At 37.3% G+C, this 16,383-nt stretch overlaps 1 protein-coding gene across 6 annotated transcripts in view; it reads left to right on the top strand.

The window, feature by feature from the left end:
* Positions 1–16,383, top strand: part of CNKSR2 (connector enhancer of kinase suppressor of Ras 2) — a 355,628-nt gene that overhangs the window by 200,545 nt on the left and 138,700 nt on the right. For 4 of the 6 annotated variants that reach the window (XM_054006250.1, XM_054006241.1, XM_054006284.1 and 1 more), the window contains one exon: positions 5,044–5,190. The exons of the other annotated variants lie outside the window; for them this stretch is intronic. In XM_054006250.1, the coding sequence (XP_053862225.1) occupies positions 5,044–5,190 (147 nt within the window). The remainder of the gene's footprint in view (positions 1–5,043; positions 5,191–16,383) is intronic. 6 annotated transcript variants of the gene reach the window in all.

Genomic DNA, 16,383 nt, shown 5'->3' with positions numbered 1-16,383 from the left:
GTTCACATACCAAAGAGGAGAGTTTGTTGGAGCTGTAGTTCTTGTTATCCTTAAAGATCTATGTGTCTCTGTCATTACAGGCTCTACCTCTAGATAATCAACTATAACGTGAGTAATGCGTCCTGAGTCAGAGGTAACATGCATTCTACTTAGCAAAATGAAACAATGGGGTCAGCCTGCAACTAAAAAGACCTGCCGTGATTAGATCACGTTGAAAAAATTGATGTTGTAAATTATTTTAAATTACTTATATTAATCTTAAGTTTTAAAAGTGGACAGGTAGGCCTCTTAAATCATATCATGAGTTAAAATACTATGTGTTAAAATAAACCCAAGCAATCCCATCCAAACAAAACCTGCTCTGAACCCTTCAACAGGATTCAAATAAAGGAGTTTGCTGTAAATGAAATTCTCCTTTCCTTGAATGCTTAACTAAGTACTAAAACCTTGGTGTCTCTTTTGTTGGTTTTGTTTATTCTTCCTCTTTACAGAACATGGGATAATCCACAGAATTTAAGATTAAAAAAATGCATTAAATATGGTAGTCTAAAAACATTGTTGCTTTGTAAATTACTCCTGCTCTTTGGTCAAATCCTACATGTTGACTAGCTGACTTTTATTAATGCATTTTGAAATTCCATCCAAGAAGCTAGTATTAATGCAATATTTAGAAATCAGGAAATTCAGTGCTGAGTTTGAAAGCTCAAACATAACTTTGCCACACTGTGCTTATTTTGTAAAATATTGTGTAATTTTATATCCTTTAAAATTATTTGTCTGATAATAAAATGAAAACTGGAAATTCTTGCATAACCTTGCATATAGCAACATTGGGTGTCCAGATTGGATTTGTTGTTTACCTCAAGATCAACAAAACAAGACAAACTGAAACAGAATCAGTTTAGTGTTGTATAGTGGTGAAAATTTAGAAATAAATGGCCTTGAATTTAATTTAGGTGGTCAGTGAATCATCTTGCTAGAAATACATATATGTTCCTCCTCATGCAGCCCACAGAATAATTAGCACTGAAGTGCCTCTTTTTGGTACATGGGTTTGCGTGTGTTAGGGCAATTTGGAAGGAGCTTCTTTATACAGAATTTTGGAGACAATTGTAATACTTGTGACTGCTTTTCATTTACTTTTCTAATTCTTTCCTTGAAGCAATTAGAAACATATTTTATCTAAGGAATTCAAATTTCTTTACCAAGGAGATGGTATATCATAGATGGGGAAACAGAAAGTACAAAGGCATTATGTCATATGGGCTAGACTTTGCCTCTCCCTGATGTGATTATCTACTGTGGGCGAAGATACTAGGGTCCCAATAGTATCACCTGAAATTTGACCCATCCAGTGTTCGTACACATGTACTCAGTGGTTTGACTGACAGCTAGTTCTCCTGTCTAATGTAAGGTGACTTGTCTTGCTCACACAGTTCCCCACGTGAATAAATGCGAATAACAGTAAACAGCAATTTTGGCAACAAATCAGCTAGCTTTGTATGAAGTAGGAGAATAGCTACTTGGAATTTGGGCAGGCCTTGCAAGACACAATCCAGCCTCTCTCAACAGCAGGATCAAAAGAACAAAGCAGTTTTGATGACAAAACGTGTACTGTGTCACACAAAGAAAGGCTCGACTACAAGTAGCCAAGTTACCCTCCTGTCTTGTCCTCCTAGGGGTGTTGAAAGTCTGAAGTCTTAAAGGGGGGGATTGGGAATTGCTGGGGGTGATAGTAGCAGGGAGCTCTTGAAGAGAGCTCCTGGAAGATAAATTTAGTTTACTTGGAAGAGGGCTTTAATCCAGTGCCTTTAGAATAGCTTGTTCTGACATTTTTCAGTTTCAGGCATGCTTCCCCTTCACTTCCTACATTTAATCGCCCCCTCCTCCACTAAAATAAAATTAAATCTATTGTTCAGTTTGTATTGATACTTCTGTTTTATTCTGTTTTGCTGGGGTCTTACAATGATCATTGGTTTGTTTATGCTTCCCAGAGATCATCAGTGCTGAGTAGCAGTTTCCCTTAATCTATCCTTGCCAATCTGATAGCTGTCTTGTTCCCTCAAGAATCTTAGTATTTCCTATTCAAGAGAGATGAAACAGTCTGAGGCTGACTGGTCCAGAAATGAGATTCTTACGAGGGCATCAATGAAAGTGGAAGGTGGACTTCATTTGAAGATTATAGCTAATTTTTCATTGGAAAGATCTTAGTCAACTAAAATTGTTTTTGCCGCAGAGAATCTAAATTGGAATGTACAAATCCTAATAATTTTCAGTGTTCTTCTTTAATCTCCACAACTCTCACTCAAAGGTTAGAGAACCTTCCATTTATTTGAAAGTACCCCAGGAAAGGCAGGACAGTGTTCATCTCAGCATAGTTTGAAAATGTACATTAAGTAGTTTTTAAAAACCTGTCAGCATAACCAAAAAATCAGTTAATATATCTTTCTGCTTGTTATATTTAGAAAGGGGATGGAATTAAAGCACAAGGCATGATACTCTCACGCAACCTCATTCTAACTTATATGACAAGAATCCTGCATTACTGCCATAACTCTGTAACTTGCACCATATCGTCCTCTTCAAGACTCTTAGTTTTGCTTTATTCTGCACCAGGATTCCTTCACAGAAATCTTTTCAGTTGATGTACACTGTTATAGAATTAAAATGAACAGTGGGTTACATATAGACAGAGGGTGTTTAACAAGTGAGAATTTTAATTCAGTCTTTCTGGCAGCATAAAAGAGAATGAAATTATAGGTATATTCAAGGTGGTAACTTTCCTTGGTCCTTAAAAACTCACAAAATGTTGAACACATCCATGTGAATCAGAAAGCACCATTATGGACACACAAAGTGGTTTTTCTTAAGATAGTAGTACTCAGAACCAAACGTTTTAAATTTTATTCGGTAACCTTCTAGTTGCTACACATATTATTAAAGTAAGCTGGAGACTATGGCAAGATGGTGAATGTATTCTACAAAACTTGATGAATGAATATGTGTAGTTTTATTCAAAGTACTATAGCAAAATGAGTGGTGGTTTTGGATTGAAAAATACTGGGAAAGGACATATGTGAAGGGGTGTGTGTGTGTGCGTGTGTGTGTGTGTGTGTGTGTGTGTGTACCTTTTATATATATATATATATATATATATATATAAAGTTCCAGCCACGCTTAAAAGTCCAGTGTGGAGTCCAGAAGGGATTCCATAGGAGCAATTTTGTCAGTGTTCTGCTTCCCTGTTTACATTGATATACTATACTAACACACCTTGGTGGAGAGAAGATGAGAATTTAACATTTCATGCAATGCATTTTGCTGTACTGAGAAAGGATGACTAGGTTCACTGTAGCACTTGAAGAATGATGATGGCAGCCTTCCTGTGCCTCAAGACTATTGACACAGGCACTATTGCTGACTTTGATCGATATGCCAATCAGCAACTCTGAAAATAATTGGTGATTGGAAAAATCAATGTATGATTTGGCATAAAGGCTGAACAAGCCAAATAATATGTATATTTTGAGAATCTTACATTAGACTTAATTTCTTGGCAGCATAAATTTGGTTACCAGTTTTGCAGTAAATCTGAGTTTGTTCTCATGCACCCAAGAGTAAATTCCTTGAAGTGAAAGGGAAACCACATACAGATGTGTTTCACTGCTATACTAGACTAATGAAGGACAACATCAATGCTCCACTTCTTGATATTTTTCCATCTTATCCTTCCATAAGTAGCAGCATGCTATAGGTAGCATTGTACTATGTGTATTTACTTCATAGGTTTGGAAATTTCATATACCAGTTAGAAAATTTTCTTGTAAAAAGAACAAAATTAAGAATGTTTTTAATCATGATCCTTTAAAGTTAGGAGAAAACATAGTTATTAATGTTTAAAATGAGAAAATGAGAGACACTTAGGGATGTAAAATATGTTAAAATGAATAGCTTTCTAAACACACAGGCTAAGATTTTCAAGTGACTTGTGATTTTGGGTACGTCAGCTTTTAGGCGGTCAATCTGAGACACCTTAACGGGGCCTGATTTTTTTTTATTTTTATTTTTTTTAAGAATACACTGAGGGCTTGCTCTCTGAAAATCAGATATCTTTAAGGTGTTCCATACTGGCAATCTAAAATCTAGCATTAGTCACTTTTGAAAAGCTTACTCAAGTTGTGTACCATAACAACTTTCCTTTTTTCAAAAGCTACATACAACAAATTATTCCAAAAAATTCTACCAAGTATTTAGAAGAAAAGGATAATTAGTCTTTTCACACTCAAGTGCCATATTTCACAATATTTGCAAAGTACTGTAATGTAAATGGGAAATTTTATTTTTGGACTGATGTTCAAGTACAGTAGCTAGATTACATTTCATTTATTAATTGTAATTTAAATGGATGAAATTATTTAGAATAAAATTTCAAAAGCTGTGGTGTTTAAATTAACTAGGCTTTTAAATTTATTTTATAGCATTGTAAAGAATAGAAGTCTTAACTGAACCCTGTTATGCTTGCATCTGCCTGAAATAGTAATATTTTAATGGTGTTTACAGTAATATTAATAGTATAATATTAGCATTTTTAAAGAGTAGAGGTATGGCAACATATATTTAGTAGAGTTTACAGTAATTATGAAGCATAAGATGTGCAGTTAAATTATGTTACTCTGGGTTAGACTGTATGAGATAGAAGCTAGGTCCTTTTAACCCTTTAACCTCTAAGGAAATACATCAGTGTTCAGATATAATTAGTTTAAAAATCACAATGAGATTAAACTGTGTGTTTTGGATGGAGGAGCAGTAGTTTAGTCATTCTAATAGCTGAAATGGTACATACCCATTTTAGTGTACTGTAATAAGTATTATTTTTAGTTGGCATGTTTTCTAATACTGTAATTTAGATTTTGACAGTTTTGCAGAGTTAATCTTCTAAAATATATATATATACACAAACCTATTATGTTGTTATTAAGAAGGGAACATTACCTCTTGAATACTGTACCTCAATTTTATTGTAATGATTTTGCTGGTTACCAGGTGGGGTGGCAGTTGAAAAATTTGGTGAATGCACTACGAGAGGATCCGAGTGGTGTTATCTTAACTTTGAAAAAGCGACCTCAGAGCATGCTTACCTCAGCACCAGCTTTACTGAAAAATATGAGATGGAAGCCCCTTGCTCTGCAGGTAATGAAGCTTAATCATAAGTCATACACCATCATTTTAACTATAGATTATCTCAGTGATGCTTTATTGTGCTTCATCTCAGCAGCATATGGATTTAATCTTGTATGCTTTGAAAACTTGTTTGTGAAATGATATCTGCACAGCTTGTTCTCATAGGCGCAGTTGAAATTAAATCCATTAGTTAGACCTTTTAAAATGAAAAGACAATCCATAAGATCTTTTGTGGTTTGGAAGTATTTAAAAATTATCCCAGATAACCGCAGGGTAATACTTCTAATGTACACAAATTGTTTGAGGGCTCCCATTCATTTTTCTGGGCATAGTTAGGAAGCTGCTATATTATAGTTTAGGTTCTTTTAAAGGTTACATTGCAGCATATTTTATAAATAGAGAAAAAATGTAATTATGTTTTCAATTTAGCCAAGTACTTAATCAAGTGCACAACTTTAAGCATGTGTCTAAATATTCTGTGAATCAGGACCTTAGACAAGTACATGACTTTACTCCTCTGAGTAGTCCCATTGAAGTCTGCTCACGTGAGCAAAGGTATGCCTAAATTATTTGTAAGGATCAGTTCCTTAGTACTTAAAATATGTGCAGGTCTACAGAAGGTCCTAGCTGACCCTTTATTTCTCTTGTTTTTTAATAAAACTACAGTATGCCAAAAATGGAAATAGTTTAGTCAAAAATTTAGCATTTTACTTTAGTATAAAACATCACTGTGATAGCTTTATTTCCTAATAATTAAATTTTAGGAAATCCAGAATAATCTATCTCCAGGCTGATTAAATCATTTTACCAATTGATGAAAGCTGAAAAATAATGTATTTCCCCTTCACTTCAGTTGAGACATAATCTAGGAAGAACTTTATTTTCCTTGCATAAAAATTGCATTCTTAAGAGAGATTATTATCCTATCTTAAACATAGTCTAATTTAAAAATTAATACTGTTCATTGAAATAAAGTCATATTGTGAAGGAAAATGAGATATGGAAATGCCACTGCTGATAGTGGCTTTCTTTGCCATTTAAAATGCTAACAGGTTTATAAAAGCAACTAATACCATTCATCACATCCTTTCCTCAACCCCACCTCCATGGTTAAATATACCATTGTCTTTCAACTTGAATAGCTGTTAAAAAGATTAAGTTGTCTTAGCATTTAAAACATGAAGTACTCCATGGAAATGTGGCATTAAGTTTCAACCAACAAATAGCTGATCAGCATCTGAGTATATAACTGAAATATGTATGCATGATAATGGGCATATGAATGTACTTACTTGAAAGTTGTGATTTTATCAAAGTTTTTTTGCTGACAATATAACCATCAGTGAAAAATACACATCATTGCTTAAAATGAGACTGTACCCTATTTCATCTGTAGTATTTTTTGGTGACATTATGTCCATTTCATTAAATATTTGTTCTGGCTCTACTTGAGTGTCTGCCACTAGACTATTCCCACTAAAGATCCCACAGCAGGATTTTATAAGGGGTAGTGGAGACACATGAATGTGCAGTTAAATCAAGAGAGGAGACAGGCTACTCCAAAGGGATGGGGTGGGAGCGGGGATCAGACAGCAACCAGCTTCCACCCTTTAGGCTTCATAGAGCAAGAAAGCACGAGTCTCTAAAGGGCTCACTGAGCCTTCTTACATGGGAGTGAGAATCCATTAAACTCCCCTGAAGATTGTTGAGATGCTTCTGCTGCTGTGATATGTGCATCAGGGACATCATTTGTTATGGAATGAGGAGGCAATTGCCTCCCTCCCCTCGTCATTTTCATAGTTCCTCACCACTCAGTGCTGTGGTGTCTCCCCCAGGCCTCCAGCAGCCACTGGGGAGCAGGCCATTGTCAACACCGTCTGCCTCTTCCCACTAGCTGGATGGGTAGCAGCGGCAGTGGCCTGGGCCAGGTCTAAGAAGAGCGGAAAGAGGCCTGGTCCCTGCACCAGGCCAGCCATGTGCGAGACACCTCTTCTGGCCTGCACCCTTCCCATCTCTCTGGGATAGGGCCAGGCCACCACACCCCCTCCTTGAGAGTAAGACCGGCCCCCTAACCTCCCACAAGCAGCTGTAGCCTCAGTGAGAAGAAGGAAGTGAGGATGGTGACACAGATTTGCCCCCCACTCCCAGAATTTTTCTGAAATGATGGCCCTAATGAATGTGCATGCACCAACATGCAAGCATGAGGCCTATAATTCACCCACTCCTCAAAATCTTAATTTAATCGCTAGATGAAAAGGTTTTCATGTGCACATGGCATTATATTGCAGAGATGAAAATTCACTTCTCTCTTAATTTGTTCAATTTGGGTCTAGTTTACAGTTTAGCATACTTAGAATGTCACAGAGCAGATACAGTTTTTAAAGTGAAATGTTAAAGATTTTTTTCTTACAATAATAGTATAGGAAATACTGGTAGTTTTTGAGGATATTTTGATTAATAGAAACTGAAATCCTATTAAAGTATTATAAATACAAACCTGATATGACATGGTGATATGTTATAGTCTTATTAGATATGACATAAAAGAAAAAGCCAGGAATCTTATTTTCGCGTGTGTGTGTGTGTATATCTGCGGTACTTCATGGCTTTCTAAAGTGAGGGATAATTATTTTCTGTAGAAAAAGTTTCAACAATAAGTAGGACAAATTTCAGAATCTGCATAATGCTAAGATCTGTCTTGTTAACTTAAACACATTGGAGTTAAACAGAATACCAGTTGGCCCCAGATGAAATCAATTTTAAAGCTTAAATACTGAATAAGTGTGTAATAGCTATGGCAAATTCTGATTAAAAGCAAAAAAGGTGCCATACTCTCACAGCTGTTCAAAAGTATGAATTGATTAGCATCAGACATCTACATCGATTATCCATACTATTTTGATGATATTTTCATTTCTCTACAAATCCTAATGTCACTGTCCAGACCACAGTTTACTCCAAAATTTACACTTTGTAATTAGAAATTGCTATTTTGTGTTTCCTAAGTATGTGCTAGTTTCACAGACAGCTGATATTTTGTTTAATGGCGGTGGGAAAGACTTACTATGGGGAGAGGGTGAAAAATGGATGTTAACATAAATAGATAAAAGGAACATCTCCATAGTCTCTTTTTTTGAACCATAACATATTTGCTATATCAAGATGTCATTAAATAATGGAGAATGTTATAAGTGTGCAATCATCTCAAAGCTAAAACTGTTCAACAATTTCAGCACACATAAGCAATAATAAAATCCATACCCCGAAATAAGGTCTTGTGAAAGCACAAAATATAAGACGATATATCCATAGCAACAGGTATGGAGAGGAACTATAATTAGTTATTGACTTAGCGCCTGTAAATTAGCTTTTTATTTAACTTCTGCAAGAGGGGTGAGTAGAAGAAAAGGGCAAAATATGATTTCCGAGATTAATCAAATAGTATTGAGTGTTGTAGGGGAAAGTGGGACTTGGCAAAATGTAAGAAGCACTGGTAGTGAAACAGAGATTTAGTTTTTGAAAGCGCCTGCATCAGCAAACATCTCTAATAGTTGTCGCATCAAACTTGGAGGCATAAATGGTTCAGCAAATTAAATTAAGGGGCTCATTTACATTGGGATCTTGTAATTGAAACCTTTTAAATCACAGTTCTAACAGAATAATATTGACACATTAGTCACTAAACTGCCCTCTGCTTGCTTAGTTGATAATTGTATGTACGAACATAAAAGTTTGTCATTTGCAGCAAGATTTAAAAAATCAAAGATTTAATGGAGCAATATTAAGTATGCCAATAAGATGGGTGAATGCTAGATGAAGTACGCCAACGTCAGCACTGTGTAAGTGCGACTAATGACTCTGTGGTATATGAATCATTTCAGTGCAGGAGATGACAGGAGTTGTGAGAGTTTTAAGCTTTTTTTAATATGTCCTGGTAATATTGTTAACCACCTGTTGTCCATTGAAAAACTTTTCTCCTCTTGTAGTGCTCTAAACTTGTAATACATCAACCAAAAGTTCAAGGTCTGTAGATGTGAAAAGGGCTTGTTGATAGTGCCAGTTGGCAAATCTGAAAAACTACGAGTCCCACAAGCTTATTTTTGTGAATGCAATATGTTTATTTTCCACAACTTGTTCCTGTTGTAAGTGTCTTGCCATTGATAATGCGCAAGTGACATTTAACAAATGGAACTTTCTGTTGACTCCTTCATTTGGTTTCCTTCTTTTAGCAGACATTGACTAATTTGTTTTTTCACAATTATTATATGCTGAAAATATCTCTGAGAGGTAAAAAAGTAAAATAAAAAAAATGCCAAATCTCTGTAGCAGGCTGGAAACCAGAGTGCAAAAATATGACTCAGCATGCAGAATAACGCTGACTAGAATATGGCTTTTATATTGCACAACATCATATAATGAGGTCCCAGCCTGTGTACATGTGTGCACATAGCTTGAACTATAATGTCCATTAGAAGAGGGGAAAAAAATCCATTTTGTTCTATACCTGTTTAAAACAAGTGAATTTTTTGACACCAAAGGACACCTGAAGGCTCTCTGTTTAAACCTCCATAAATTAATATTTTCCACCTTTTTGTGGCTTATCAAAGTTCTATGTTTTATACATTTTTATCATGTCATAATTTGTGAATTACAGGGATTTTCAATGTATATTTTTTATAAAACTTGAATTAGGCAGCTACAACATTGGGGCATCCTAAGATGTTTTTTTGTGGTTAGAAATAATAATTATTATGTGATCATACAATAAATGCTAACATGTCATGAATGCAACCATGAATCTTACTAGATTTGTTTTCCCCACTACGTTTCCATTGCTATTGTGGTTCATTGTGTGGAGTCTAAAATGACATTCCCGATCATAATGATTATATTTTTGACAATCATTAGACTTGTCGGGTATGCAGTTTTATCTTCAACTTTTGTTTTTCATTTCTGCCACAGGTTGAGATAGTTGAATACTTTATCTGAGAACTAGAACTATGCAAACTTTCTCTGTCCTTAGAACAATCCTTCTGAGATTTAGAGTGTTTGCTGATTTAAATGTTTGTTGTACCTCATACCTTCTGTTTCAGTCTATACTCTTCTTCCTGACCTCACAGTTTCTATTATTTCTGGGGCTTCCCTTGTAGTGGCTCGCCACAATACAATTGGAGCATTCCAAGGTATACTTTTGTCCTCTGAGGTGAAAGTTAATGAAGAAGAAGATTTTTGAGCTCATGGAATTTAAAATAGGCAGCAGCAGGGCTGTAACTGCCACGTGCTGTTTCGGGATAAGCTACAAAGCCCACCTCTAGACCCTGGTATGTGCTTGTGCTGTTGGCCAAAAGGAATTTGAACTAACCTGCTGAAGACTCCTGATCCAGACTGGACTCTTTCAGGCTCATAGCGGTACTAGAGAAGCAGGGAGTGATGTTTCTGGAGGGTTCAGCTGAGCTATGAGGGCCCTGTGCCCACCACTGATGTCAATGGAAAGACTCTCATTGACTTAAATAAAAATAAATAAATTAATGGAGATATCCTATCTCCTAGAACTGGAAGGGACCTTGAAAGGTCATTGAGTCCAGCCCCCTGCCTTCACTAGCAGGACCAAGTACTGATTTTGCCCCAAATCCCTAAATGGCCCCCTCAAGGACTGAACTCACAACCCTGGGTTTAGCAGGCCAATGCTCAAACCACTGAGCTATCCCTCCCTTCAGTGAGCTTTGGATCAGCATCCAGACTTTAGAATGTTTATCAAGAGATGAACAGAATTTTCCTGACCACTCTGATATCTAGTGGGGGCCTATAGGGTAGGAGTGGCCAACCTGTTGCTCTGGAGCCACATGCGGCTCTTCAGAGGTTAATATGCAGCTCCTTGCATAGGCGCTGACTCCGGGGCTGGAGCTACAGATGCTAACTTTCCAGTGTGCCGGGGGGTGCTCACTACTCAACCCCCTGCTCTGCCCCAGGCACTGCCCCCACTCTACCACTTCCCCAAGCCTGCCATGGCCTTGCTCCTCCCCCACCCCCACAGGCCTCCTGCGCATGCGAAACAGCTGATTGCGGCAGGCAGGAGGCGCTGACCGGCGGGGTTGCTGGCGGGCGGGAGTTGCTGGGGGGCTGCTGACGTATTACTGTGGCTCTTTGGCAATGTACATTGGTAAATTCTGGCTCCTTCTCCGGCTCAGGTTGGCCCCCCCTTCCTATAGGGGGTCAGTCCTGGGTCTGGTACTATTCAATATTTTCATAAATGTCTTGGATAATGGAATGGAAAGTTTGCTTATAAAATTTGCAGATCACACCAAGATGAGAGAAGTTGTAAGCACTTTGGAGAAATGATTAGAATCCAAAATGACCTTCACAAATTGGAAAATTGGTCTGAAATCTACAAGGTGAAATTCATTAAAGACAAGTGCAAAATACAGTCAAATGCACAACTACAAAATGAGAAATAACTGGCTAGCTGATAGTATTGCTGAAAAGGATCTGTGGTTCACAGGGTGTCATAAATTGAATGAGTCAAAAATGTGATGCAATTGTGAAAAAGGGTTATATCATTCTGGGGTGTATTAATAGGAGTGTCGTATGTAAGACATGGAAGGTAACTGTCTTATTCTACTTAGCTCTGGTAAGACCTCATCTGGAGTAATATGTCCAGTTCTGGGTGCCCCACTTTAGGAAAGATGTGGACAAATTTGGATAGAGCCCAGGAGAGCAACAAGAGTGATAAAAGGCAGGACAAGAAGCAATGGGCTTAATCGGCAGCAAAGGAGATTTAGGTTAGATATTAGGAAAAACTTTCTAACTGTAAGGGTAGTTGAGCTCTGGAATAGGCTTTCAAAGGAAGTTTTGAAGAAGAGGTTGGACGAACATGTGTCAGAAATAGTCTAGGTTTACTTGGTCTTGCCTCAGCACAAGGGACTGGATATGATGGCTTCTCGAGGTTCCTTCCAGTCCTACATTTCTATGATTTATGATTTTGTGTTAATCCATTATTAGTCATCACCATTTTGATCAAGAGTATTTGGATGACAGATTTTGTTCATTTTTAAATAAAGTATTGTACTATTCTATGCACTACTAAGGCTGTTGGTAAAGGATTTTTAGTAGCTCATCATGCAAGGTTCTGAGGCTTAGAACTTCTTTTGTGGTTACATATTCACTTTGCTGTACTCAACTCTCCAGCTTCTTTGCTGAAAGAAAAGAGATCTTGAAGTCATTGTGGATAGTTCTCTGAAAACATCTCTCAGTGTGCAATGACAGTCAAAAAAGCTAACAATGTTAGGAACCGTTAGGAAAGAGCTAGATAATAAGACAGAATATAGCATCATGCCACTATATAAATCTATGATATGCCCACACCTTGAATACTGAGTACAGTTCTGATTACCCCATCTCAAAAAAGATATCTTATAATTGGAAAAGGTGCAGAGAAGGGCAACAAAAATTATTAAGGGTGTGAAACAGCTTCCAAATGAGGAGACATTAAAAAGACTGGGACTTTTCAGCTTGGTAAAAAGACGACTAAATGACGATAAGATAGAGGTGTATAAAATCGTGACTGGTGTAGAGAAATTGAATAAGGAAGTATTATTTACTCCTTCACATAACTAATGAACCAGGGATCATCCAAGGCAGCAGGTTTAAAACAACAAAAGGAAATATTTGTTCACACAACACATAGTCAATGTGTGGAACTCGTTGCCAGAGGATGTTGTGAAGGCAAAAAGTGTAATGGGGTTCAAAAAAGAACTAGATGAGTTCATGGAGGATAGGTCCATCAATAGCTATTAGCCAAATGTTCAGGGATGCAACCCCATGCTCTGGGTGTCCCTAGGCTCTGATTACCAGAAGCTGGGAATGGATGACCGGGGATGGATCACTCAATAATTTCCTGTTCTGTTCATTCCCTCTGAAGAACTTGGCATTGGCCACTGTCGTAAGACAGGATGCTGGGCTATATGGACCATTGGTCTGACCTAGTGTGGCCATTCTTATGTTCTTTAAGTTTTTCCTTACCTTAGGTTTGAGAGGAAATTCTGCTTTGATTATTTATCATTCCCCACTTTGTTAATTTGCTTATATTGCCTCTCCATCCTCTAGTGACAACATTTTGTTCTGTTTTTGTCAGTTATTTGTGATTAAATACATGAAATTACAGTTTTAATCATTAAATTTAAATAAACCCCTATAATCTGTAGAATATTTAGTTGCCTAGTTGTCTTTTCACTACATAGGAGCTTGGCACTCTCTCTAGTGTTGTTTAAATGGATTCTGACCAGATTTCCTACGAAGCCTGAATTTTTAATATAATATTTCATTACCTCTTCATTTCTTAGTTGCAAGCTGACATAGACTGAAATGTGTAAACAATTTAGTTTATTGGGAATGGTTTGTTCAATAAATTACTTTTTACGACCAAAACACAATTGTTTACTGATGAAGACACTGTAAAAAAAATATTACTACCTAAAACTTTGTGTTGATTTAACTTGTATTTTTTAAAGTTATATACCTTTCTTCTAGAGTTTTTGTTTATCACTGCTTGACTATTATGATTCTCTATGTTTACATGTGTTTGTGTGTGGACTCACACACAGTATCACAATTTCTCTCCCCATCCTCACTTTAACTGTAATCTTTGAACTTCACTATCAGACCAAGGCATACAATGGATAATGTGTTTGGTCTCTGGAGATGGAAGGATTTTAATAGTATTACTAGGTGAGCACTCCCTCCCAGTCTACAAAATGTCACTGATTGTAGCATTGAAAGTTCCAGGCAATGATAGAGAAATAATTGGGTGAAAATGCCAGTTCCAGACATAACCGAAGATGAAATATTTGGAGGGAGTATAGTGTATTTCATCATTGGTTGTGTCTGGCACTAGCGTGTGTATGTGTGTGCATGAAATGTTTTGAGTAGATGCCTCAGCTTGTTGTAATGTATCCTTTATTATAAGGATCTTAGTGACAAGATCACTTCTGATACACAGAAAAGGGAGCAGTGAAAAAGATTTTGCTTTCTTCTAGATTCTGCAGGAATCAATGTATGTCATTGCAGATTTTCCTTACCTTCATTTCAAGGGTGTTGTGAAGCTTAATTTATTAACTTTGTAAAATGCTTTGAGATCCTCTGGTGGTTAAATGTAGTGGGGGGAGAGTGAGTGGATGAAAGTAGTTGTACTCTGCAAGACTCTGCCTACAATCAAAGCTGTATTCACTTGTGCCGCTAATGTGTTATGCCACTCATTTAGTCCTCCTCCTTTGTTGCATGCTTGGATCACCATCCACAATTCTGACATTTAAACACTGAACATTCTGACAATTGTCAGAATTAGGCGTCAAGTTTAACACCCCACTGAGCTGCAATGTGAGAGCAGCTCATACCTAACAGCTATTATTCCAAGCTGTTTTTAGGCTCTGGTATTCATCCCATTATCAGCTGCTTTTACTTCTCATTTGGAAGGTTATCTTCACAACCATAAGGACCTAAAGTCTTTAATTCTTGTTGTCATTGTTGTCCTATCTGTTGAAAACAGTGACAAACATCTGGCAGGGACAAATTGTTTCACTTTTCCATTCCTTGGTTTAAAAGTGGGCTTCTACTTCTATGCACACTGCCAGGTTTTTCTTCTGTTCTACTTTTATGGACTAAGCTGAACAGGTGAATTTTACAGCCTGACCCGATGGTGGCAAGGGTAGGACACTTCCAGATCTATTTTGGAACAGTACTCCCGAGCATTGTGCTTGATGTTGTAGACTCTACTTACAGTTCTTGACCTTCTAAAAAAACCCAGGTCATCTTGGGAGAGCTAGCTAAGCTACTGTCCAGCAAGACACTAGAGTCACTCAGATCCCTGGAGAATTCACTCAAAAAACAACTCTGATACCATAGCCCAAGTTCAGCTGCCCAACAAAACCAAGGATTTCCCTCAAGTTATCTTCAGACCCCCAACCCCAGCCAGCAGGATGTGTGCACATGCACACACTCTCTTCTCTGATGGACAGAACATAACATCTTCCAAGGCAAGATCAGAGTTTCCACTGGCTCACCTGAACAGTGGAGAGACTGAAATCTCTCATTCTTAAAGACTCACGAACCCATCAAATATCCAGAGCCCATTATCAGAACTATTCTGAACAGCAAACCAACTAATAACCTGGATTGCCTTCACCAAATCTTGGACTCATGTACCACCTGCTATGAAGTGATCCTTGCAGAACTGCCAGATTGAAACTAAAAAGCTTTATCAGAAGCTGGGTCTGTCTCACAAAGATATATGAGGCCTGGAGGGTCATTTAGGCCAACACACAGGGAAACTCTTTGCCAGTTCCCTGCACCTGCAGCCTGGTGAATCAAGGCCACTGGGGTCCCAACTGGCAGTCGCCTGAAGGAAAGTTCACTCCCCTCACACTCAGTAAGCCTGAAAAGGCACTTCCCATACTGAGCATCCATTAGAAAGGAAATAAAATACTTTGCTTTAATAGATGGTTCAGGGATTCAGAGTTAGCTTTCATGGTTGAAATCTTCAGTGATGAGATTTCTGTTGTCTTAGGTCAAGAGGGGTTTTTTTGTTTTTAGAATTCCTAAAACGGATTTCAGGCTCATGCTTGTTTTTAATACTCATATGGTCTTTTATCTGTTCCTTCCTCTGTATGTCTTTCTCTACCTGCCCAACCTCCCAAACAGAGGCTGTAGTTTGCTTCCTTTTTTTTTTTTTTTTAACAGATTCAAACTGTGAGGGACTCACATTTATTCTAGTAGTTTTAGAATAACTAACTAGCAAAAAAAATTAGCAAACACTTCAATTTGTCATTGTTTAAAGGTTATAGGTCAGTAAGAGTTAGCAGGACAGGATTTAAAAGTGATCATAAAGTTAATATTCCAAAAACACATTGCAAGATTAACATTGGACCAACAAAAATTCCAGAATGAAGTCTAACACAATACCACTCCCAAGTAACATTTTGAAGATATCCTGTGGCACAGGATTTCCTTTCATGTTTGTAGGATGTTTCAGATATCCTAAAAGGCACACATGAATCTAACACTATTTAAAGATGCAAAAAGGAAATACTACAGTAATATGCAGACAATTTTTGATGTATCCAGTTACTATTGTGAAAGATTGAAAAGTCTAATTGGTTTAGCAAAAAGACAGCAGCTCATTGCTGTCTTACAGAAGGCCAAAATTTGGAA

This window comes from Malaclemys terrapin, chromosome 1 (assembly GCF_027887155.1).
Source record: "Malaclemys terrapin pileata isolate rMalTer1 chromosome 1, rMalTer1.hap1, whole genome shotgun sequence".
Classification (NCBI taxonomy): domain Eukaryota; kingdom Metazoa; phylum Chordata; order Testudines; family Emydidae; genus Malaclemys; species Malaclemys terrapin.
The sequence above is the reverse complement of the archived record's forward strand: the minus strand, read 5'-3'. Positions and strand labels throughout refer to the sequence as shown.